The sequence below is a fragment of the Bubalus kerabau genome, chromosome 3, assembly GCF_029407905.1.
Source record: "Bubalus kerabau isolate K-KA32 ecotype Philippines breed swamp buffalo chromosome 3, PCC_UOA_SB_1v2, whole genome shotgun sequence".
Taxonomy (NCBI): domain Eukaryota; kingdom Metazoa; phylum Chordata; class Mammalia; order Artiodactyla; family Bovidae; genus Bubalus; species Bubalus kerabau.
The window spans coordinates 48,485,610-48,509,941 of record NC_073626.1 but is presented as its reverse complement, the minus strand read 5'-3'; the positions used below and the strand labels follow the sequence as shown (position 1 = coordinate 48,509,941).

Here is a 24,332-nt window from a genome sequence, read left to right as displayed (position 1 = left end):
GCTTTCTTTATTGTTCACTTGCTTCTTCCTTGTTTACCGTTGGGGAATGTGGTGGGTGGTGCCTCATGCCCCCCAGCTCCTCATCTCTTAGCTGATGGCTTCTGAATAGCTGGCTTTGTTTCACCTGGGCTCAGGAATTTGCATTTGGAAAAGTCTTGTTTGTTGGTAGAGTGTAAAGCAGAAAATACTTCATTTCATACTTTCATAGCCTTCATTTCATGTGATGATTCCATTTTTACACTGCGTATTTATTTTTCTGGCATGTTCTCTTTGTGTTCTTACCTGTGTTAAGACTTGAGTTGAAGGCAGACAGTGAGTTGAAGGAAAGTCAGTCAGGTCATCACAGCTGTGCAGCAGGAGCTTGGGCCCACGTTATCCACTCTGTGCTCAGCACCTTCCAAATTATCTCTGACCTTCCACCTCCCTACCTTTGTACATGTTGAGCTGTTTCCCTGTTTACTTACCTTTAAGGGTTTTTTTCTTTGTTGCAGAATAGCCCCGTTTGTCGTAACTATTTTCCAGTTTTTCTACAAAGAGCAAGTATTGCTTTTATTTTCAGAAAAGAACAAGATAATGTTATTTTATAAAACTTTCGTCTTTTTCTTTCTGAATTTGCTTTGGGAAGGGAAGGCAGCTGGATCATTCACCTGTTTCACAGGAATGGCCTGATAATGACAAATGTGCTGCTTTTCCCCAGAGTATTTGTGTTTCAGATGTCTTGGTGGTGGTGCTGGTGGGAGAGGCCTTCAAATATGGCCAGAGGGCCAAACCAGGCCACAGCCTGTCTTTTTGTACAGACCATGGGTTAAGAATTATTTTTACAGTTTTTTAAAGAATTAGAGACAAATCAAAAGGAGAATATTATTTGGGGGCATATGAAAGTTATATGAAATTCAACATTCAGTGTCCATAAATAATTATGCGGAACCCAGGCATGCCCATTCATTTGTGTGTTCTTGTACCACTTGGCCCTTAAAGCCAAACATATTTCCCACCTGGCTCTTCACAGAAAATGTTTGTGGAGCTCTTATCTCCGGGTGAGGTTTTGTGTATATTTAGGGTGAGCTTTTATGTGAATTCACTTTGCTCTGAATCCCTTTGTGAAGATGGCTTTCTTTTCCTACATGTAAGATCTGCTGTGGTTCAGTGAATGAAGTTTTATACCATAGTTGCATTGACGTGAGCCAAATAGATGGCCAGATATTTCTCCATCAAAGATGGTTTATTCAAGAGCAGCAGAGAATTGCAGTACAGGGTCTGCAGCCAAGGGGAATCACAGGAACATTCAGGCATCGCAAGGGAGGGGCCCACTGTTACAGTGGGGAGAGGAGGTGGGTGCGCTGCAATTAACACAGACCTCCTGGCTTTTCATTGGCCGGGCCCTGGCCGGCTAGGAAGGTGGGTCTTCTGCTGGGCTCCGCTGTCATCACAGACTGTGAGAGCGCCCCCTGCTGGCCACCTGACTCTAATTGAGGTTTTTAAAACTTTTAATTTATTAATTTTTTACAGCTGCTGAATGTGCTTCCTTCTTCGATTTATTTTTAAAAATGGCATTTGAAAAGGCCAACTCAATACATTGCTTCATATTTTAGGCAAGATTTTCTTTCTGTGATAACCCTTTTTGAATGAGATGGAGTCAAGAAAGAGATACCTGCTTCAAATAAGAGTTCAGTAAGTCGTGCTGATGGAATTGTGCTCCTTGTCCTTCAAATTAGATGTTTCCCAGCTGCATCACTGGGTAGCCCTTTCAGTATGGCTGTTCCATTTGCTTTTTGCTCTTTTAATATAGATCTCCTTTTTTGTTTAGGTGAAAGTGGTTGGCATTGCCAGTTTTTCTAGCCTCGTTAGTATTATAATTAATATAATGGTTTAATTATTAATTGATTACTTTGGAAACTAATTTTAATAAATACAAATCATAATTCCTTTTAAGTGTATTTTCATTGTGTGTACCTCCAGATTGGAACGGCCTGTCTTATATTGTGGGCAGTGTTCTTATTCTTAATTCCTGGTGAATTCAGATGAGTGTAAGCATGTCCTGTGTGCAAACAAAATTGCCACTCAGTAACTCAAAGGGCGTGTGAGTTATATAGTTTTAGCTCTCATACAGTATTTAGGTCTCTGATCCATTTGGAAGAAAAGGTTCAAATGAATCCTTTTGCATGATGAATATTAGTTTCTCAGTGTCATTTGTGGAAAAGATTCAACACTGAATTGCTTTTGTTCTTTTGTGAAAAACCAATTGTTAGGACTTCCCTGGAGGTCCGTTGGTTAAAACTCTGGGCTTCCAATGCAGAAGGCGCAGGTTCAATCCTTGCTTGGGGAATTAAGATTCCACATGCTATGTGTTGTATGGTGGGAAAAAATAAAAAACAATTGTCCATAAATATGTGTCTATTTCTGGACTCTGTTGGGTTCCATTGATCTATATGTCAATTTTTTAAAAAAGCATTTTAAAAAAGATTCTTGTTTAAGTCCTAAAACTTGGTTTACCTGAACTCCATTCTGGCAGTCACTTCCCAGGTCAATTTGGATGGGTCAAGGGGAACACTTAGAGGATTTGGTGCAGGAGTGGAGGTTTCCCTCTGTGTGTTGGTCATTGAGCAGCATTATTTAGCTCCAGCTGTACGAGAGGACACAGTGCCAGGTACCGATTGTTACAAATGCCCTGGTGGGCCCTACAGGAGAAACAGATTCCCTCTGGGAAGTGGGTGATGGAGTTCATGATTCTGTGTCCTGAGTTTCTCTTTTCTTCCCCATCACCAGGCAGGCACTCAGGAGCCCACAGCTGAGGGCATGGCTAAGGTCACAGGCAAAGTACAGATGGCTCATCTTTTATTTATTGAACAGAACTTCTTTGTCTGCTGTATGAAGGGTACTGTGTGAAGCACGAAGCATTTATAATGAGGACCTAAGACTCTCTCCTCTTAAGGGGCTTACGCTTGTGCTATCATGTACGTAAAACTCTTCTTGAAGGAAAAGGATGGTCGGTGTCCTGGTATAAGCCAAGGAATACGGGAGGGCAAAGGAGGGATGCTTTCACGGTTTGGGTGACACTGGAGTTTGACCTTGAAGAAAGAGCAAGATTCAATAGCCAGAGGAGTGGGACAGAACAGCATTTCGGGTAGAAAGAATACCTCAAGTGCAAGCAGAGACCGCCGCTGTCCATCCACATTCCTTTCCAGCTCTCTCAGCCCTCGGGGTGGAAGTGCAGCTGTCCCGCCCGGGCGCTGGGGCGCGTGTGTGCTGCACGGCACCGCAGCTGTGTCCCCACTTCACCTTTGCACACGTGGCCCCTGCGTTTCAGGGCGGTCTCTCATCTGTCTAAAAGAGAGGATGTTCAGAACAGGGACCGGAGGAAAAATAAGATCCGCTTAGATTTTAGGCTTTAGTAGGCGGCATACGTGGGTATCGCCTCTGATTCTGGTCATGAACGCCTGTGAGGACTGACTGTCGAACGTCCGTGGTCCACAGGTCTCTGCTGAGCAGATTGAAACCTGGAAGTTTGGTAAAATTGCAGTGTCATTTAGGAGGGAGTCCTTTTTTTAAAAAAAATTGAAGTATATTGGATTTACACTGTTAATTTCTGCTGTACAGCAAAATTATTCAGCTATATATCTATATGTATCTATATATACTCTGTATCTTTACATATCTATATTCCATAAAAAGAATACACACACACACATACACACACACATACTTTTTCACATTCTCTTCCTTTATGGTGTATAGGATGTTGAATACACTTCTTTGTGCTATACAGTGGGACCTTGTTGTTGTCCAGCCTGTGTATAATAGCTTACATCTACTAAGCCCAGCCTCCCGCTCCATCCTTGGGAGGTGATCACTTTGAAGAAATTGATGCCAGCTTTTTAAGCTTGAATCTTCCCACAGAAGGTATCATTCTGTGGCAGAGATTCATTTCAACAACAGCGTATACAACATCTGTCAAAAATTTTCTTTATTAGTGATGATAAACCAATATTTATGATTCTGCCCACGCGTTTGGGTCTGGGGGCCTTGGAGTTTCATCTGGATTGAAGGAAACGTTTTAACAGGGGGCAGGTTTCAGCGTGGTCGGGAGCAGAAGCAGTGGGATCGCATGATCTGGGGGTGTCTTTAAAAATAGTCTCCGTGCTCATCTCCCTGCGGCAGTTGTCCTGTCCTAATCCCGGTTGCTTCAGAGGTTTAGTGAAGAGGATGCAGCCAGTTGTTCTCAGCTGTTTACTCTTAAGGACTTGAGGACCTGGGCTTATGTGTAAAGAAGGGTGAATCAGTTGCATGTGGAGTATCAGAGAGCATCGCAGGGTTTTAAAGGGCTCAGAACCTTAACATGTGCTCCTGAGAGACCCTGAGATTTTCTAGTCCTCAAGACTTAAAAAGACATGAAGCCACGGCTCGTGTCATCCCTCTCTTGGAAGCACAGTGCTCCGAACAGCACACGGGCAGTGCCCGCGCCGGTGTGACCCAGGGCGGCCCTCCTGGCCGGCTCCCCGCCCAGAGTGGCACCCACAGCCCCGGCCCCGCTGCCTGCAGAGGGCTCCCCACCTCCCAGTCCTGAGCCTTGCCACCGGGCACCATCCCAGCCGCTGGCACAGGCTCGCTCATCGTCCTCTGCAAAGGAGGCGAAGTGACTCCTTGAGGGCTCGGTGGGGCCTTTGCTTTTTTGTGTGCCCCGAGGTTGTGCTTCTTTTTGCTATAAACAGTTGTCCTAAAAGGAATTTTATTTTATGTATTTAAAAGAAATTTAAATTGAAGTGTAGTTGATTTACAGTATCTTGTTAGTTTCAAGTGTACAGCACAGTGATTCCATGTATATATATATATAGAATATAATACATTATAGAATATAGTATATAATATATATTATATTCTATATTCTAGAATATAGAATATAATATATATTTAATATAATGTAATATATATTATATTGTATATTCTATAATATATTCTATATATATAATACATATACTATATACTTTTCAGATTCTTCTGCCTTACAGGTTATTACAAAATATTGAGTAAAGTTCCCTGTGCTATATACAGTAGGACCTGGTTTATCATCTGTTTTTTTTTTTGGCCAAGAGGCATGTGAAATCTTAGTTCTCTGACCAGGGATCAAACCCTTGCCCCCTCCATTGGAAGGTGAAATATTGACCACTGGACTGCAAGACAAGTCCAGTTATCTATTTTATATATAGTAGTGTGTATATATTAATCCCAACCTCCTACTTTGTCCCCCAACTCCCCTTTCCCCTTTGGTAGCCATAAGTTTGTTTTGTATGTCTGTGAGTCTCTTTCTGTTTTATAAATAAAATCATTTGAATCATTTTTTTTTTACATTCCACATATATTTGTCTTTGTCTGACTTACTTAGTATGATAATGTCTGGGTTCATTCGTGTTGCTGCAGATGGCCTTATTTCATCCTTTTAATGACTGAGTAGTATTCCAGCGCATATATGTACCACATCTTCTTATCCGTTCGCCTGTCCGTGTACAGTTAGATAGCTATGTCTTGGCTACTGTAAATAGTGCTGCAGTGGACATAGGGTTGCATGCATCTTTTCGAATGATGGTTTTTTTTCCCCAGATACATGCCCAGGAGTGAGATTGCAGGGTCATATGGTAGCTCTATTTTTAGTTTTTTAAGAAACCTTCGTACTGTTCTCCATAGTGGCTGTTGCCAGTTTACATTCCCAGCAGTGTAGGAGGGTTCCTGTAAAAGGTATTTTAAATGGTGCCAAAAGGAGAGAGGGCAGCTCCTATTCGGGACAAGTGTCCACTTCACTGTTGAATTACTGTGCAACAGACTGGGCTCTGACAGCCGGTCAGGCGTTTGACACAAGCCCCAGAGGAGATGATTCAGCTCAGAGGTATTCAGAAAGCAGGGGCCACAGCAAGCCTTTTCGTTAGAATTGCCAAGTCGTTGGAGGTTCTGTCCCTCTCCCTGACCCCTCTCTTGGACTCTTCTCTCTCTGCCCAGCAACTGCCCAAGGCCCTCATGTTATTTCTCACTTTCAAAGCTCTTCTCTGGACCCCTGGGTGCCCCAGGGTGCCTCCCTCCCACACCCAGCCCCCACGGTTACTCCATCTAATCACTAACGGTGGTCAAAGCTTCTTTGAAATTGATAACAGACAGGTGTTAAGAAGAATATCAGTGTGATAAAGTGACTTGGAATTTGGAGGCAATGACTGATCGTTTCTTTATCCCAGGAGCTGTCTTATTTTTATCTGGGGACTGGTTTATTTACTTGAGTTCGTCTCCAGTTTCTAATAGTTAACCTGACCTAACTTACATTATTGGGAATACCTTACCAGAGAGTCATTTAGTGAGGGTTTATGGAGAAGGAAATGGCAACCCACTCCAGTGTTCTTGCCTGGAGAATCCCAGGGATGGCGGAGCCTGGTGGGCTGCTGTCTATGGGGTCGCACAGAGTCGGACACGACTGAAGCGACTTAGCATTAGCATGGAGGAAATACACATTTCTTGAACTAGTTGTAAGTTTTGGGCATGTCTGTAACTTAAATTTAAAATGAAAGTTAAAATTAAAAAAAAAAAAAATTTAGGTACTTCCCTGATGTCCAACAGTTAAGACACCTCCAATGCAAGGGACACGGGTTCAGTCCCTGGTTAGGGAACTAAGATCCCATGTACTGTGACATGGCCAAAAAAAAGAGTACTTCTAGATAAAGTTGGGCAAGAAAAGGGAAAAAAAATGTTAAACATTTTTTACATGATTTGTATTGAAAAACATGTGCAATTCTGTTTCAGAACTTTTCCAGTAAAAGCTAGAATTTGAGAAAACAGTGGAATTTGTTAAAAATGTTGGTGATAAAGTAATAGGACTTTGATAGTGGAGCGTGGACTCCGTATGTCAGATGGGCTCATTTCACGTGTTTAGGACCTGGCAGGTATGAGCTCACGTTGTGTGTTGCTTTTATAATAATGTTCTGCAGAGCAGTCATTATCTGTCTTGTTGCATCACTGTAGTCACGTGCTTACATCTGTGTCAGTTTTGTTTCCCCGACCAGCTCATTGATTATTCCTTGTCAGTGCTGAGTGACTCTGGCACCCGCTTTCCCAGCTCTTGCTTCCTTTTGCCCAAACTGTAAGAAGGTGAACGGGAAAGAGATGAGTGTCAAAATGCAGGTGATTGGTGTCTTCCCATTTCCTGATGTTATTATTGAAAACTGTCCTTGATTTCTTGAAGTGGTAAATGGTTTAAAGAAAGACGTGTGTCAGGTATGAGCCAGGTGGACGCTGGATAAATTGAAAGGAGAGACCCACATCGTCCGGCCGAGCATCCCTGCCTTTGAGCCTCAGTGACTGTCCTGCACCTAACCCCCACCCTTACCCCGCCACCCCTTGTAAAGCTCACACGGCATGGATGATGCTAACGTCTTTGTGAACCAGGGCTCCTTGTTGTAGTATGGAGGCTCTTTAGAATACATCCTTAATGAAAACCAACCCCCAAACAGTGGGCAGATACACAATAATATGTAGAGTAATTGACTTCTGAATTTTATTTTTCTCCTTCAATTACATTATTTATAATTGTTAAGCACCAAGACATAATACAGTTCTGCAGGCCATAAAAGATCTGCAGACCAAGGGGAAGATTCATGCAAAAACGGATTTTTATCTGTCTTTGTGTTGTAAAAGGGAAGAACTGAAAGGAAAAGTAGACCCAAATCAGACCAAACTAAACCAGAACCAGCCACCCAAACCCCACAGAAATTATTACAGAAAATAATTTCATCCTTTAAAATTTCTAAAAGTTGAAATCTTCTTTTATAAATGTCCCTATGACAGTGGTAAAACTATACAGAAGAAAATCAGAAGTACCTGGGTTAAAACCATAATCAAAAAGCTCCCAAATCTTGACGTGTTTACCAGTAAGAAAGACGACTTAACGACCTGTAGTTCTACCTCGTGATGAAAGACTAGAGAATACCTTTTGATTTTGTTTGGTTTTTTAAAATTGGTTGTCGATTGTCCATCTGAAAGCTTAAAAGAGAAGTCTTCTTTGAGAACTATTCATGTCCTTTATGGAGTAGACAGATTATTGGTACTACTTGGGGCCAACAACTGAGTTGTTTGAAATGCTTCCTTATTTTATTCATTAATACCTTAAGATGTATGATGAATATCTTTATTTTATGGTTAGAAACCAGTGAAGGAGATAATTATGAGTGGCCCTAATGCCGACCTAACATACTGCCTAGAGAAAAGCATGACCACCTTTTTATTACATCAGATAATGGTATTTACCCTTTATATTTCCCTGAACCAGATTAGAATTTATGGTAATTTAGGAAGAGTCTGAGCTGTGGTTTTATTTCTTCACCATTCTTGAAGAAATAGTACTGACATAAGTTTGTAATAAACAACCATTCAGAAAAGGCACCTACCAAAGCAAATGCAGTGTTTTGAAGCATTTCTGTGCATTTTTAAAGCATCAATTTACCTATCAGTAATTGATGTAGTAACTTATTGGCAGGTTATTTTTATTTTTGAAGTAGGACTTGTAAGGAGCTCACCCCCAAGAACGTGGTTGCTTATTTTTCCTGAATGTATTTGTTCAGAATCAAAAAATTGCTTTGAATAACATCTTCATTTGTAGTTTCGCCTGAAGCTGAGTCTCCCGTTTCTTTCCACCCAAGGCTGCGAGGTGCTCTGTCTTGGGGCAAGCCTTTATTATTTATGTGCCTTTCTAAAGTTAGGGGTTGTTTGCCAGAGTGGCGTGTCCTTCAGCTTTAGGACTGCCCTAAGAGGGGCCTGGCCATCCTTGCCCGTGATTTGCTCCTTGCTGCTGGGGTGGGGGCATCCCCTTTCCCCGGGCTCACGAGGGACTGCGTGGCCTCTGTGTGCCCCGCACCAGCGGCCTTTCCTGCATCCTCGCCTATCGCCTGGACCTCCGGCAGCTCTTTCTGGGTTTGCTCAGGATAGGGTGGGAGCTTTCATGTTGCTCAGAGATGGTGTGTCCTCGTTCTGCTTGGGGCTCAGTGGCTGGCTTTGCTCAGCACAGGCTGTCGGTACCCAGGAGGAGGTCAGCCCCCTGCGCCCTGCCCCTGCGCCCCATCCCCACTCCTGTCCCCTTGGCATCCCGGACACTGTCCTTCCCTGGAGCTGGGAGCTCCCTCGTCTGGCCCCCTGTCCAGTTCTTTCCTCCAGGTGGGACACTCCCATCTTTGGGGGAGGCCTTCTCAGCCTCCCACAAAGTTTCTGTCATCCCAGCCTGTGGGCCTCAAGAGGTGGCGTGCGCTCTTTATCCACCTTTGCACCCTTCGCATCAGTTCAGGGGCTTGCCTGGTGGTCCAGGGGTTGAGAATCCACTTCCAGTGCAGGGTGTGGGTTCAGTCCCTGGTTGGAGAACTAAGACCCCAGATGCCGCAGGGCGTCTCAGCCCTCCTGCCGCAGCTACTGAGTCTGTGACTTAGAGAGCCTGCCTCATGCAGTGGAGAACCACTTTTTATTTTTGTGGCCAAAAAATAAAAGCAAAGTGGTACCCTGGCGTATGAGGAATGCTTAATAAATATTTGCTCACACGAGCTGCAGCTCTATGGTAGTGCTAAGGATAAATACGGGAAGTGAGATTTTCGTCTAGATTGACATCAACCACTAAAAGTCAGACTTTGGAAAAAGGCATCCTTAAGCATTACATAAGCAACTGTGCTTATATGTCTGAAGGTCAGCCCGATCTTCAGACTTGAATTTGATTTAGCCCACCTGAAATCAAGCAATTGCAAGCTAAAATAAAAATTCCAGAGTGCTATTTTGAGCAGTTAAGCCATTGTGATGATGAAGACCTGGCATACTCTACTCTGTTCTCTATCGGAAATAAAATGGGAATATTTTTGTGTCATCAGCAGGACCTTGTTCAGAGTCTCACCCCACCCATTTCGCCTGTATTTCTCTTCCTTAGGAAAACTCCTAAGCAAAAGATGAACGCCCTCTAGGGGTGAGCTTGTAGGTGCAATGCAGGACCGCATTTTAAGAAAGCCTGCAAAATTCTGGGAGAATCCCATAGGATTCAGAAAACACAGAAAAAGATGCTTCATCCCTGTTATGTAATTCAAGTTATATAATTTAACCCCAGAGTGTCCCAGAGTGCTTTCAACTTGCTTATCATTTCCTCGAGCTCTATTTAGTCAGACAGCTTTCTATCCCACAGGGAGAGAATATCCAAAATGAGAAGAAAGAATGTTTTATTAAAAAGTGAAAGCCGAAGGTTGAAGCTCTTGGCAGTTTGCAGTCATCTGTGAAGGAAAGTTACCAGGCCACGTGTCTGTGACTCAGACATGGGACAGAATAAAAGGCTTTTCTGTGGCAGCTGAACTATTTCCTTCCTTTTTCACCCCGATTGATCACATGCCTGGGTATTTCTCTAGGACCTCAGCTGCTTTCACTCAATTCGCCCATTACCACTCCTTCCTCATAACACTCTACTTTTTATTTTCCATAATGCTGATATTTAATTTTTAGTTGGCATTCCTTTTCTATCTCATTTGTTTGTGGTGAGGAAAATGAGTCGTTACTTATAAAGCACTTACACAGGGTTAGGTCCGTTTATGTATTTTTGTTTATTATTGTTAATAATGGTGCATTTGTTTTATATGGAGTCATGAAGATGAAAATAATGATATCTTACATTTAGGTAGCATTTTTCATACACAGCATTTCTCTGGAACCTCAGAATGACCCCCTGAGACAAGAAAAATAAGCAGTATTCCATGATAAATAATGACTCAGCATGTTTTCAAGCATTACAGAAGCTGAGTTAATCTGTTTCTGTATTTCTTCCTAAAATTCTTAGCAGCTTTCCATTTTACATATTTTCTCTTTTAAGTTGACAGTGATTTTTTTAAAAAGATGACAGTTTTATTTTCAGGTCACAGAATTCTCATTCTCTAGTTTGAACTCGAGGCCTTCTGTTTTCAGTCTTGATTTTGCAGATGAGGAAACGGAGGCCTCGAGAGGTTGGGTAACTGGTTCATGAGGCCTGCGGCAGAGGCATGGCTGAAATCCTTTTTCCCGTGTAGTATGTTTTCTCTTTCCCTTACTTGGTTTTGCTTGGCTTAATCTTCTTCTTCTTTAAACATGCCTAATTTAATTTTTCTTTATTGGTGCATGAATGTGGTTGTGGAAAAGGACCCTTTGTGGTGGAAAGTTTCCCTCATGTCCATAGTTGGGTTCAGTCTGGCAGAGCAAGTTGTGAAATTGCTTTTATGTGAAATATGTGTTCAGAATCATACCTCATCTTTTAAAAATTGATTTCTAATTGATTTTTAATTAATTGATCTTTTAAATTTTAATTGAAGTAAATCTACTGATCTATAACGTTATGTTAGTTGCTGCTGTATGGCAAGTAATTCAATTATACACACACGCGCACGCGCACACACACACACTGTTTTAAAAGATGTTTTCCATTATGGCTTATCATAAGATATTGAAGATATAGTCCCTGAGCTGTGCAGAAGGCCCTTGTTTATCCATCCTGTGTATTGAAGCTTGTCTCTTCTAGCCCCAGCCTTCCACTCCATCTATCCCGCCTGCCCCTGCCCTTTGGCAACCTCCGGTCTGTTCTCTGTGTCTGTGATTCTGTTTCTGAAAGTGAAAGTTTCTCAGTTGCGTCCAACTCTTTGCAACCCCATGGACTGTGGCCTATGAGATTCCCGCATCCATGGAATTTTCCAGGCAAGAATACTGGAGTGGGTTGCCATTTCCTTCTCCAGGGGAGAACCTGGGTCTCCTGCCTCAGAGGCACATTTTTTACAGTCTGAGCCACCAGGAAGCCGTGTTTCATAGATGGGTGCATTAGTGTCCCATTTTAGATTCCACATGGAGAGGTATCCTGTGGTCTTTGTCTTTCTCTTTCCTACTTACTTCGCTTAGTATGATCATCTCTAGGTCCATCCGTGTTGCTGCAAATGGCATTATTTCATTCTTGCTAATGGCTGAGTAGTATTCCTCTGTATATATATGTACCACATCTTTTTCCATTCATCTGTCGATGGACATTTAGGCTGTTTCCATGTCTTGGCTATTGATCACACCTCATCATTAACCATCCTGGAGTGAGAAAGACAGAGGAAGTGGATCTGGATTGAAGTGTGGCTCTGGCAGGCATGGGTGGGCACAGGGGACCAAGAGCGCATGGCTTTCTTAGCTTTGATTGTTCGTGCCTGCCCAGGGCGGGGGCATCCTTACTGTGTGCTTGTTTCCACTGTCCCTTCTGAAGATGTCAGACCTGCATGATAGACTTGTCTATTTTGAGAGATTTGACAGCTGCCTCAGGGTCAAGAGATGCATAATATTGTTTATATAACTGTGGTCTCTCATGTTCCTGCTCAGGCTCTCAAGAATTAGTCTACTCTCTGATTACACTGGAGATACTCAGAGGAGTATATTGATTTAGATGTACACATATGCATGAAATTCACAAGCTTAGCTCTTCTGCCTTGTTTTTTTTTGTTGTTGTTGTTAATTGAAGTATAACTGACAGATAACATTATATTGGTTTCAGGTATATGACATCATGATTTGATATTTGTATATGTTACAAGATGATCAAAAATTCTAGTTATAATACCATTCATCTCCAGACAAAGTTAACTTTCAGGACTTGGTTTCTTGGCAGCTTTCAAGTATGTGATACAACACTATTGACTGCAGTCACCCTGCTGTACACTACATCCCCATGTCTTATTTATTTTATAACTGAAAGTTTGTTTCTTGTGATCTGCTTCGCCTGTTTCACCCACTCCTGAGCCCCAACCCTTGGCAACCACCATTCTGTTCTCTGTATCTATGATTTTTGTTTTGTTTGCTCACTTGTTGTTTTTTAGATTCCACTTATAAGTGAAATCATACAGTATTTGTTCTCTGTCTGACTTATTTCACTTAGTCTAATTCCCTCAAGGTCTCTGTTGTTTAGTGGCTGAGTAACATTCCACTGTATGTGTCTTCTTTATCCATTCGTCCATCCATGGACATCTTGTTTTTAAGTGGGCCCTTAGCCTTACATTCAAGCTCATGGCTTGGAATGAGACCACGTCAGTTCTTACAGGACTCTGATATGTGAGTAGAAAATTGAGTATTAGCATTCATTTCACATGTGTGCTTGTCTGCACATGTGTGTGTTATGTATATCACAGATTTCTTCCTGAAAAGATCCTTGGAAATTGGCTCATCTCTGAAATGTAATTGAGTATTTCAGGGGAATGTCATTTAATGCCATTTATTTAATAGAAGGTAAATATTTAATGGAAGGAATACTCTCTTTGTACCTTATTTAGGTATTTATAGCTTTTCTAAATAGGACTGTCTGAAATGTGTTATGATGTGCTCCTTTTTTTTTTTTTTTTTTTAAGAAAAATGAAGTATTTTTAAGCTTGCTTTTACTGTTATATAATTATCTTGTGACACCAAAGAGTCAGCTGATATTCCTTGGGTATTGGGAAATCAAAATAAAAATGTCAACTTGTGAAAATGGGAACACTTGCTTAAAAATAATCTGACTGTTTCAGTTTTGCTGGTCATTTTATAGGTTCTATTGGCATTAGTAGTTACTTAGAGCTATTAGGCCTGAGTGTAACGCTTACATTATTTGTCATTAATGATGCATAGATGGGTAAATGAATGTTAGTTGAATATTAAAAAGTACTGTGACTTAGGCAGAAAGTCCCCAAATACTAGTCATAGGAGCTGATAAGTTTGATATGAAACTCTTAAGGGAATTTTATCCTTCACTAATTACAAATATTTTCTGACAGTAAATCATACTGTAAAGCATGTAGTCAGTTAAGATAATAAAATTTAGTAGTATTAAATTTTTTTTTAATTGAAAGATTTTAAAATTGGGGTATTGACTCAATGGACATGAGTTTGAGCAAACTCCGGGGAACAGTGAAGGATAGGGAAGCCTGGCGTGGTACAGTCCATGGGGTTCGCAGAGTCGGACACGACTGAGCGACTGAATGACAACAACTAGTTAAAATGTCCCGGTAGTTTCAGCTTTACGGTGAAGTGAATCTGCAATATGTATACATGTATCCCCTCTTTTTTTTGGATTTCCTTCCCATTTAGGTCACTGCAGAGCAAAATTTAGTGGTATTTAAACTGCTTTTGGAGAAGGAAATGGCAACCCACTCCAGTGTTCTTGCCTGGAGAATCCCATGGATGGAGAAGCCTAGTAGGCTGCAGTCCATGGGGTCGCACAGAGTCAGACATGACTGAAGCGACTTAGCAAGCTGCTTTTTTAGACCCGAAAATCTTAACCATCAAAGGCTGGCTTCCAGTTTACATTAGGCCCTTTCTTGCTGGTTGCTCTGGAGTCAGAAAGTTTTGACCATACTTTGGATCTTTTTGTTTCTTTCTGCTGTTTAGTCACATGACACTTTGCACGTGCACAGAAGCTTGACTCCTGCGTGTAAACCTCCAGAGTGTGTGTCCACGCAGACAGGGGGCCTGCAGGCCCGTGCCCACGTGCTGTGGGGAATGCTGGTCTCTGCCTTTGTGGACCCCGTCCTCGGCTCGCGAAGTAGCACAGCCCAGCATCAGCCCAGGGGAGCAGGTTGGGGTGGGCCTGCCTGCCGTGGGACAGCCGCGCTCTCGACCTGCTCTGACCGTGTCTGTCTGGTAGAAACTGACTGCGTGTGCCAGGGGTGTCCCTCTGTGGGAAAAGCAGAGCTTTGGGGAAGTCTTTGGTGGTTTGAGCTATAAACTCAAACTTAAACCATCCTTGTTAACTGTCAGTTACTGTGAGTGTGGTTATGTGATTTATCCCCCGGGAGGGATAACTCACTGGTTGGGTTTAACATACACACACTACTATATATAAAATAGATAATCAGCAAGGACATACAGGGAACTCTACTCAGTACTCTGCAATAACCTGTATGGGAAAAGACTGAAAAAGAATCGATATAACTGAACCATTTTGCTGTGTACCTGAATCAAGAAGAACATTGTAAATTAACTGTAGTCCAATAGAAAATTTAAAAAGAAGCTATTCAAAAAGAAAAGAAAACCCTTCACCACAGGAAGATTTATGCTGTGCAGAGAAATCTTGAGTAGAGGCCTTATAACTTCACATATATTTAAAAAAAACTTTTAATTTTGAGATAATCATAGACTCACAGGAATTTTCAGAAGTAGTACCTAGAGTCTCATGGACCTTTTACCCAGGCTGCATCTCTGGGTTTTTAACATATGGAGGGCGTGCCTCTGGCATCTTGAATTTTGGGACGCAGAGATCAGGAAGACCAACTTGGGGCCGGGGGGCTAAACACTCAGCTTGTTAAGGTGTCCCTGGTTGCTGTCTCAGGAATCGTGATTCAGGTCGGGGCCCGTATAAAACACCGCATGAGCGAACACACAGGGAATGTTTTCTCCTCGTCCACTTTCTTGTTCGGGTGTTAAGGATAATCCAAGTTCTATAACCAAATATTTTAAATTGTGTTTTTGTGCATAGGTTCGAAAACACGTGAACGATCTCTATGAAGACTTGAGGGACGGACACAATTTGATTTCTCTTTTGGAGGTTCTTTCCGGAGACACCTTGGTAAGTTTTAAATTTCATGATTTATTTGGAGGAACGTGTGGTCCTTTTTGCGTGTGACCTAGTATGTTTTCGGCACAAACTATTCAGATTTTTGCAGCATCCATCTTGTGAGCTGCTATGAATTCTGCTTGAAAAAAGAGTTCTGGTTAGATTCTAAAGCATTTTCAGACTTTAAATGGTGTGCATTTGGGAGATGGAAACACTTTGATGACCTTGCTTATGTAATCAGTTCTGTAATTAAAATACTACTGCTGTTCTTTTTACCTTGGGTTTTTTTTTTTTTAATGCTTAGCAGAATTTGGATGCATAATATAACCCCCTATTAAAAGACTCACCAATAGCAAGGAAATAAGCACCGCTTTCTGATAGATGGTCTAACCCCCTCCACAGGCGTCATCTCCTTTTTTGTGAACATCCCTCCCCCTCTCGGTTACCCGGTCTCCTTCATTATGTTCTGTTCATACTCTTCTTTTCATTTCTGGTCTGTCTTGTGTATTTGCTGTCCTGTCTTCTGTCTGTTATATTCATTAGCCAAGGGAGCGAGATTTTTTGAAGACCTTACGGTTGGTGAGTGCCTCAGAAGCATGCGAGTATGAACGGCATGAGGATGTGGAGGATGAGGATAAGGGGGTAGGTGTCGCCCCCGTAACTCGACTAACCTAGCCGGTACAGTGCGGTGAGCGCTAACACCGTAGAGTAACCCACGGCTTCTGGCTCCTGTTTAGAAAATGGTGCAAAGGCCCAAAGACCCACAGGGAGGTGGATGTGTGTGGACCAACAGATTCTGGACAAAGGACATATTTTCTCTTTAAATTTATTTCTGTATCTCTATGCATTACATGGTATTTGAACATATGTGCTTAAACTATAGGATGGCATCTGAGCTAAAGAAGTTTATATTCCTTTTGTATAAGTGTGAAGGTTTACAATTACAACCAGCCTGCTAATTTTTATGCACATCAGTTCCACTTTTGAAATTCATATTTCAGACATAACTGCTCATTGCTTTATCGGAAGGAATGTATGAACATTTATTTTATATTTAAGACTGTGCTTTAAGTCATGCCTATTGGCAGTTGGTATTAGATAGACATTCTCTGCCTGCCTTATCTGTCTCATTTTATTTGGGGAGGATGTTTTAAATGCCAGGCTCCTGACAGAGCTGTTTCACCCCCATGGCACTCAGTCACCTGAGCCTACCTCTGCAAGACAGATGCGCTTCTTTGGTCATCATATCCCCAGAGCCCCCTGCTTTCACTGGAACGTGTGTTTTGTGGATGCAGTGGGGATTCATCACCATTATTTCTCCTGTTATATGGGGTCATTTCCCCAGTCTGGGGTCCGCCATCTGTTTAATTCCGCTGCCTTTGGCTTCAGCAACTTAGTTACATTTCAGCTCAGCTCTCAGTTTTCTTTTTTTCCCTTTGGAAGGTTTTATGTGGTCAGTTATCACCTCCATCCTTTGTATTTTTGTTGACCATTTTCTCAGCTCTGTTTCCTTATGTTTTCCTTCTGCTGACTTGTAACATTTCTTAAGGAAAACGGCATCAAGGAAAAGAATTATGGTTTGTCAGTTTCCCTGACACAGCACGTCATCACGTCCATCCCCAGGCAGTGTCAGACTATTAGAGTCCAACCAATTGTGTGCAAAAACGAAAATAAAATAAAGAGGAAATATATTACATGGCTTTAATTGCTTTTCTCTCTCCTGTATCATGGCTAAGTAAACCTTTACTGCCTTTCTCCTTCTTGGTGGTTTTTATACTAACTGCATGCTACTTTACCTCATTTTCATTAACATGCCATACATGTATAATTAAAAAACCCTCTTGAGTTAGAGTTTATTAAGAAGGCAAATGGGGAATGGTATTTAATTCTTTGCGTGCATCCGTAGCTAAATAATTGTAGGCTAGACTTGTAGTTTAGTGAATATGAAATGTCTGTATATTCTGTGATACTTTCTCTTTTCCGTTTGTTTAAATAAAATATTGGTAGTAAAGGATCTATTTAAATAAAACATATTCAGAAAAATCCCTAGTTTACATTGAATCTCAGGTAATTCAAAAAAATTAAAATATCATTAAAAATTTAATGGGTTTCCCCAAACAGTAAATTTTTGACAGTATGACGAGCATACAGTGTATTTATATAGTATATTCAGTATATTTAGCATGGTCAATGGTGTCAGAAAATATAATGTTTTTTATACCCTGCATTTTTCTCTTCTTAGCCCAGAGAGAAGGGTCGGATGCGTTTTCACAGACTCCAGAATGTACAAATTGCACTTGACTATTTGAAAAGACGCCAGGTATGATGTTTGAATTTCAAAGCTGTAATCATATAATACAACACATGTGTGACTGAATAAATCTGCATAGGACCATGACAGGGAATGCACAGGTTAAATTTGACTTTGAGTTAATCATTAACATTTAATATGATTTGATAATGATTTAATAATCATTAACAGAGGTTCTCTGGTGGCTCAGAGGGTCAAGAGTCTGCCTACCATGCAGAGACCTGGGTTCGATCCCTGGATCGGGAAGATCCCCTGGAGAGGGGAATGACAACCCACTCCAGTATTCTTGCCTGGAAAATCCCATGGTTGGAGGAGCTTGGCGGGCTACAGTCCATGGGGTTGCAAAGAGTTGGACACAACTGAGTGACTTCACTTTCATAAGCATTAAACTTGTGCTTTTGTGAGACTGATATTTTAAAACGTTTGTTCCAAAGAAAAGAAAATGAATCGTAGGTGTAAGCCCAGAGGAATTATAAGTGGCTACATTAGCATCTGAATAACAGCTACTGATTTTCCTTCTATTAGAATTGGAATGCTTTTGCCTGGGAAGTTAGCGACATTTTAGTAGCAACAGAATGTTAAGAATGTCAAAGAACAGTTATTAGTAGTGGGGAGAGAATATTTTTTATACTCACTTTACAAAAGTGCCTTATTTTTATAAAAGATAGTTTATATAATATTTTAAAAAAACTTTGCATATGTTTATTTTTAAAATGTAGTAGTGAGGAGGCAGTAGTTCATATTTTAAAAGCAGGTACAACTGGTTGATTTAGAAATGGTTAAAAATAAAACAATTCTGAAAACAGTCCCCAACTCGCTTAAGGTTTCAGAGGAAATCATGGGAGAAAAATGAACACCGAATTGGATTTGATCTTGATTGGGTATTACTGTGATTAAAATGGTATAAGCCAAGTAATTGGTAGCTTTCAGTTAGTAGAAAAAAGGAAGAGGCAGTGAAACTCAGGAGAATTGAAAGCGACTGAAAACTGAGAAATCAGAGGTGGCAACAATTTTGCTTTTTTATGGAGAGGGAAAAAAGAGAAGAGAGGGTAAGGAAGAGAAAGAAACACTGTTGTTAGTCCTTCAGTTGGTTTATTATGAACATCATAGTGCTTTTAGTTACTAAATTTAGTTAGTAAATTCTAGCAAATACTCGGAGAAGGCAGTGGCAGCCCACTCCAGTCTTGCCTGGAAAATCCCATGGACGGAGGAGCCTGATAGGCTGCAGTCCATGGGGTCGCTAAGAGTCAGACATGACTGAGCAACTTCACTTTCACTTTTCCCTTTCATGCATTGGAGAAGGAAATGGCAACCCACTCCAGTGTTCTTGCCTGGAGAATCCCAGGGATAGGGGAGTCGTGGGCTGCCGTCTATGGGGTCGCACAGAGTCGGACATGACTGATGTGACTTAGCAGCAGCAGCAAATACTCAGTGGTTATATTTTAAGTGTTATTGGTATTTGCCTTACTAGTCTTAATTCTAGTGGAAGTTTCCAGAAGAGTAATGGTTAATTATGTCTCCTTGTCGAAATATTTTTGGTAGTGATTTGTCCAGGAAGTAAAATGTTAGGTATCATTCATGATATTTAATTATTTTTCCAGGAAGTGTTAGTTATCATTATTGCATTAATTTATCTGAATGCATAATTTGACAGTTGATGAGCTTTAAATCTGGTTATTAGTGGCATATTATTTTTAAAGTTTTGAACAGTCTGCTAAATGTCCAGTGATTTATATAGTTCCTTATCCTGGTAGCAGTCTATGGTAGACAAATGGAATAATAATGTTAGATTTCTTTTTTACACTCTTTGTGATAGAAGTGTGATAAAATTGTTAAAATTATTTGATGGTTCAGAATAGTTTCCTACTTAATTATAAAATAACACTTATTTTCAAAAGACAATATTATTTCTAGTTTAAAAACTTAAGTATTTAGGACTTCTTACTTGAACTGTGATTTTGTTTTGACAAGTGTACTTTTAGTGCTTGCTGTAGAAAATAAACATTTTGGCTTTGTTGTTCCTCTGTAATTTGCAGCCTAAGATGAGTGGGGTTAGGGGTAAAACAGTATTTTAAGGGATTATTGGTATTAAAATTATTCAGGCTTCTTTTATATCTGTAATTTAGAATCATTTATGTAAGTAAAAATAACTCATGTGCTGCTTGAAAAGCATTTTGTTTTCTCTTTTCATACACAAAACAGGTGAAATTAGTGAATATTAGAAATGATGACATAACAGATGGAAATCCCAAATTGACTTTGGGATTAATATGGACGATAATTTTGCACTTTCAGGTAAGCCCAGTTTTCTTTATTGTCATTTCTTTTAACCTCATTGCTGGTTTTCAAGTGGTTCAGGTGAAGGGTGAATTATGCATTCACATCCAACAGGGGGAAATAAATTTCAGACTTTGTTTCTCTTTTAATTTAGTTTTTATTTTATATTGATGTATAGTTAATTTACAATGTTGTGTTAGTTTCAGGAGTACAGCAGATTGATTCATAGGCATGTACATATATCCATTCTTTTTCAGATTGTTTTCTCATATAGATTATTACAGAATTTTGATTAGAGTTTCCTGTGCTCTACAGTAGGTCCTTGCTTATTATTTATTTTATGTTTGGTAGTATGTATCTATTAATCCCAGACTCCTAATTTATCTGTCCCCACCCTTTCCCCTTTGGTAACCATAAATTTGTGTTTGAAGTCTGTGCATCTGATTCTGTTTCATAAATAAGCTCATTTGTATCAGTTTTTTTTTTTTAAAGATGCTGTATATAAATGATATGATATTCGGACTTTGTTTCCTAAACAATATATTTGTATTGTTCCCCTCAGAAACATGCTGCTTATGGACTTGGCACCCTTTTTCCTGTTGTTGAAAAGCTTAGAACAGTGCTTGTAATCTCAAGAGTTGAAAGACAGAGATTCCTTTTAGTGAATGTAGACATTTTTTTTTTTGTTTATTGGCCAACGTTACCTGACTTAGATGCATAAAAATATTGTGACTCAGTCCTGACCTGGAGTGGATTTCCTTGATACTGCCGTTTCTGAACATGCCGCTTTCTCCTGGTGTTGTAGACACTAGGTGGCGGTGTCGTTCTCACAGAGAGATTCCCTGCATTCGAGCCATCCGTGTTTCCTGTGGCCTTGTGCTTTCTCAAACGGGATTTAAGAGCGTAAAATCCCAGGGACGGGGGGAGCCTGGTGGGGTGCCGTCTATGGGGTCGCACAGAGTCGGACATGACTGAAGCGACTTAGCAGTAGCAGCAGCAAAGGCAAATTTATTACTATGAATTATTATCTAATTGCCAATAAAAGGCTGCTTTTGATCCTTTGGTTTTTGTAAAATGATGCATTAAAAAAAATAATCTTCATTTGATTTAAAGTGAGTCCTACTTTTGGTGCTTGCTTTGGTTTATCAATCCCTTGGGTGACCATGGAGTGTTGTATTGGTGGGCACACGACACGTCCACTGATTGATGGCTGTGTGGCGGGCCTTGGACGAGGAAGACACGGCTTGCCAGCTTCAGAGAGGAGCTGTGGTTTTGACCACATCTTGGGAGAAAGAAGACTTATTTCTAATATTTAAAAAATTTGAGTGGGATACAGGGTTTATAGGGGAATGGTGGAAATAATGTACCTGGGGCTCATTTGGGAACAGGCTAAATCTGGCATATATGGACAGCTATAGGAAGTAGAATCTTACAGGTTCCAGGACTTGGGTAGGCACTAGAACGTCAGAGGAGAGGACTAAGGGACCAGGAGACCAGGTAACCGGGTGTTAGCCAGCCAGCCGATACAGCAGCTAATACAGATATATTAGGTGAATGTCCGTTCAGCGGGCTTGATGACTGGGACCTGGAGTCAGGGACCCTCATCACTAGAGGCCCCATCCTTAGGGGACATAGGATACCGAGCAAGGCAGGGTTTGGGGCCTGGCTCCAGACCTGAAACCTTGTTACCAGAACAGGTGAAGTACAACTAGAATGGGCCAAAAAGCAGAATTCACGTGGAGTTGCTCAGCAACTTTCCCAGGGATCCAGAACTTTTAGGGTTGAAACTGCAGGAGACCTTTAGAAACAGTCCCATTGTTACCGACAACTGATGATACAGGCTGTGTCTGGAATTTGAATGTCAGAGTTGGGGAGCACCCAGGCTCTGCAGGGAATGTCATTGTCAGTTCTTTCATCTGTGGCCGTGAAGACATTGAACCAGTCACCCAACCATCCTGCGCCTGAAAAATGATGTTTTAGAACTCTATATGGACTCTAGTAAAATAAACAAATGACCACAGGCCACAGTCAAGGAGATGAGAGGAGAGGTGGAGGTGCTGCCCTCAGAACGGGGTGTTGAAGGCCAGGACTCAGGTGCGGAAGAAAAGGTGAATCCAGGGTGGTGTTTTGGAGGAAGACAGGATGGACTTGGAGGGGGTGGTTAAGGATGCCGCTGAGCCATTAAAGCCAGAGGTAAAAAGCCGGCAGACAGCTGGGGGAGGTGAGATGAGGGGAGGGGAAAAGGCCACAGCGTTGGTGGGCTTGACATGTGTGGTGGGGTCCCCTGGCTTCTGTCTGCCGAGCAGCTGGAGATGCGGGCGGAGCGGAGCCGGGGAGTCAGAGGTGCCGCCGATAAACCTGGGGGTCTCCAGAAGCCGAGGGTCCTGAGTCTGTCAGAGAGGAGGGGGCCTTCAGAGGGGCCAGTGGAGAAGAGCAGAGAGAGAGGACGGAAGTTTGGGGGAGACCATCCACCTGGCGACACAGGAGGAGCGCGGGGCCTGGCCCGCAGCTGGCCGCGTCGGTGACCGCCTGCCTTCTCTCCAGCACCTTCCCAGTCTTGCAGCACCCCCTCGTCCTTCTCTTTATTTATATTGAGAAGGATTCGTCACCCCGGATTATAGTTGGTTTTACCAGAATTCTCCTAATAAGGGAAACATGGACTTCGTTTCTTGTTGTAGCTACAAGAAAATGTAGCATTGACGAAACCAGGGGAAGAGAATTTCAAGTAGAAGGGGAACGGTGGGCAGTGTGGAATGCCCCCAGAGGGTCTGACAGAGTTAAGAGTGAGTGCAAGTTGGTAGTTTCGACTGGGAAGACCCCGGGAGTTTTAGGGAAGGTCCATTCAAGTTCCCGAGAGCAGAAACCAGAAAGTAACAGACCGAAATGTAACTGGTTGGAAATTAGAGGCACTGTGTTTAGACCCTAAGTTGAAGGAAATGGAAAGCAAAGAGTCATTCAAAAAAGAATTATATATTAAGTGTCTTTGGAGGAAAGAAGAGGATCAGCCAAAAAAATACCAACATAAATTTTGTTTCTTTTTTTTTAATGTATTTTTTATATAAATACAGTTGATTTGTAATGTCATGTTAATTTCTGCTGTACCCCAAATGTTTCAGTTTTACACACACACACACACACACACACACACACACACACAGAGTATTTTCCATTATGGTTTAATCACAGGATTCTGAGTATGGTTCCATGTGCTATACAGGAGGACCTTGTTTATCCATTCTATATATAATAGTTAATGCATGTGCTAATCCCAAACTCCCAAGAGTTTTGCTTCTAATATGATACTGTGGCATATTTTATGAAATCCAGTGTATTTTAGGACCTGAATTACAAGATATATGACTGTTAGATTATCATCAGTATTTAAAAATTAGACCAGGGTTTATTTAAAATGGAACATTTTTAGCGTTTTGTATAAAACAGAAATGTTCCTTTTTATTTAAAGAAATACTTTTAGTCCTATGATAATTTAAGATTAGAATGGTTTTACTTATTATGCCAAGACAGAAGGCTATTTATAGCAGTGGTAATTGTCCTCACTCAATGTGACGGGGCCTTTTTTCTCCTCTATATTTTACATAAATAAGGGAAGTCATTTCAGAAGACCAATTTATTGATTGATTTAAAAATATTTATTTGAACACCACAAAGTGACTGTCTGTTATAGTTGGGCAGTCTGAAGGTTAGTGTTGCCAGGACAGTAATCTTGTGTGAGTTACCCTATGCTAGGTCCAGAGATACTCTGTGACTAGGGTTCTTGGCCTCCTTAATCAATAGCAGTTGATGAGAGGCCAGATAAGAAATTCAGGCAGGGCTTTCTGGGGGCTTGTGCCTGCAGCATGGGAAGTGAGAACAGGTTCCCTGCTCAGTCTCCAAGGTGGGGTGAGCGCCTTCCTCACATGGGGTCAGGGTGGGGTCCTGACCGGGGCTTGGCTGGAGGCGTGGGCCAGGTGGTGTGCCCACCCCTTTGGTGGTGGTGTGTGCAAGGGGCCTGCGCAATACCTTGCTTTTGCCCGTGACCTCTGCTTTTGCTCTGGGCTCTTCAGAAGTGGCAGTTGGGTTTTTTGGTCTCTTTGTATCTTTTGTCCAGAATTTGCCCCAACTGTGCGTGCATGCAGTCAGTTCTGGTCCCATATAGTTTCTTTGTATTTTGTTGCTCAGGTG

The 24,332-nt window shown here is 41.5% G+C and overlaps 1 protein-coding gene across 18 annotated transcripts in view; it reads left to right on the top strand.

The window, feature by feature from the left end:
* The window catches only part of DST (dystonin), a 514,655-nt gene that overhangs the window by 243,917 nt on the left and 246,406 nt on the right, over nt 1-24,332 (top strand). For 9 of the 18 annotated variants that reach the window (XM_055571788.1, XM_055571785.1, XM_055571787.1 and 6 more), the window contains 4 exons: nt 15,485-15,574; nt 16,106-16,204; nt 17,805-17,882; nt 20,076-20,168. In XM_055571788.1, coding sequence (XP_055427763.1) covers nt 15,485-15,574; nt 16,106-16,204; nt 17,805-17,882; nt 20,076-20,168 — 360 coding nt within the window. The remainder of the gene's footprint in view (nt 1-15,484; nt 15,575-16,105; nt 16,205-17,804; nt 17,883-20,075; nt 20,169-24,332) is intronic. The other 9 variants (XM_055571805.1, XM_055571789.1, XM_055571799.1 and 6 more) reach the window with 2 other exon arrangements.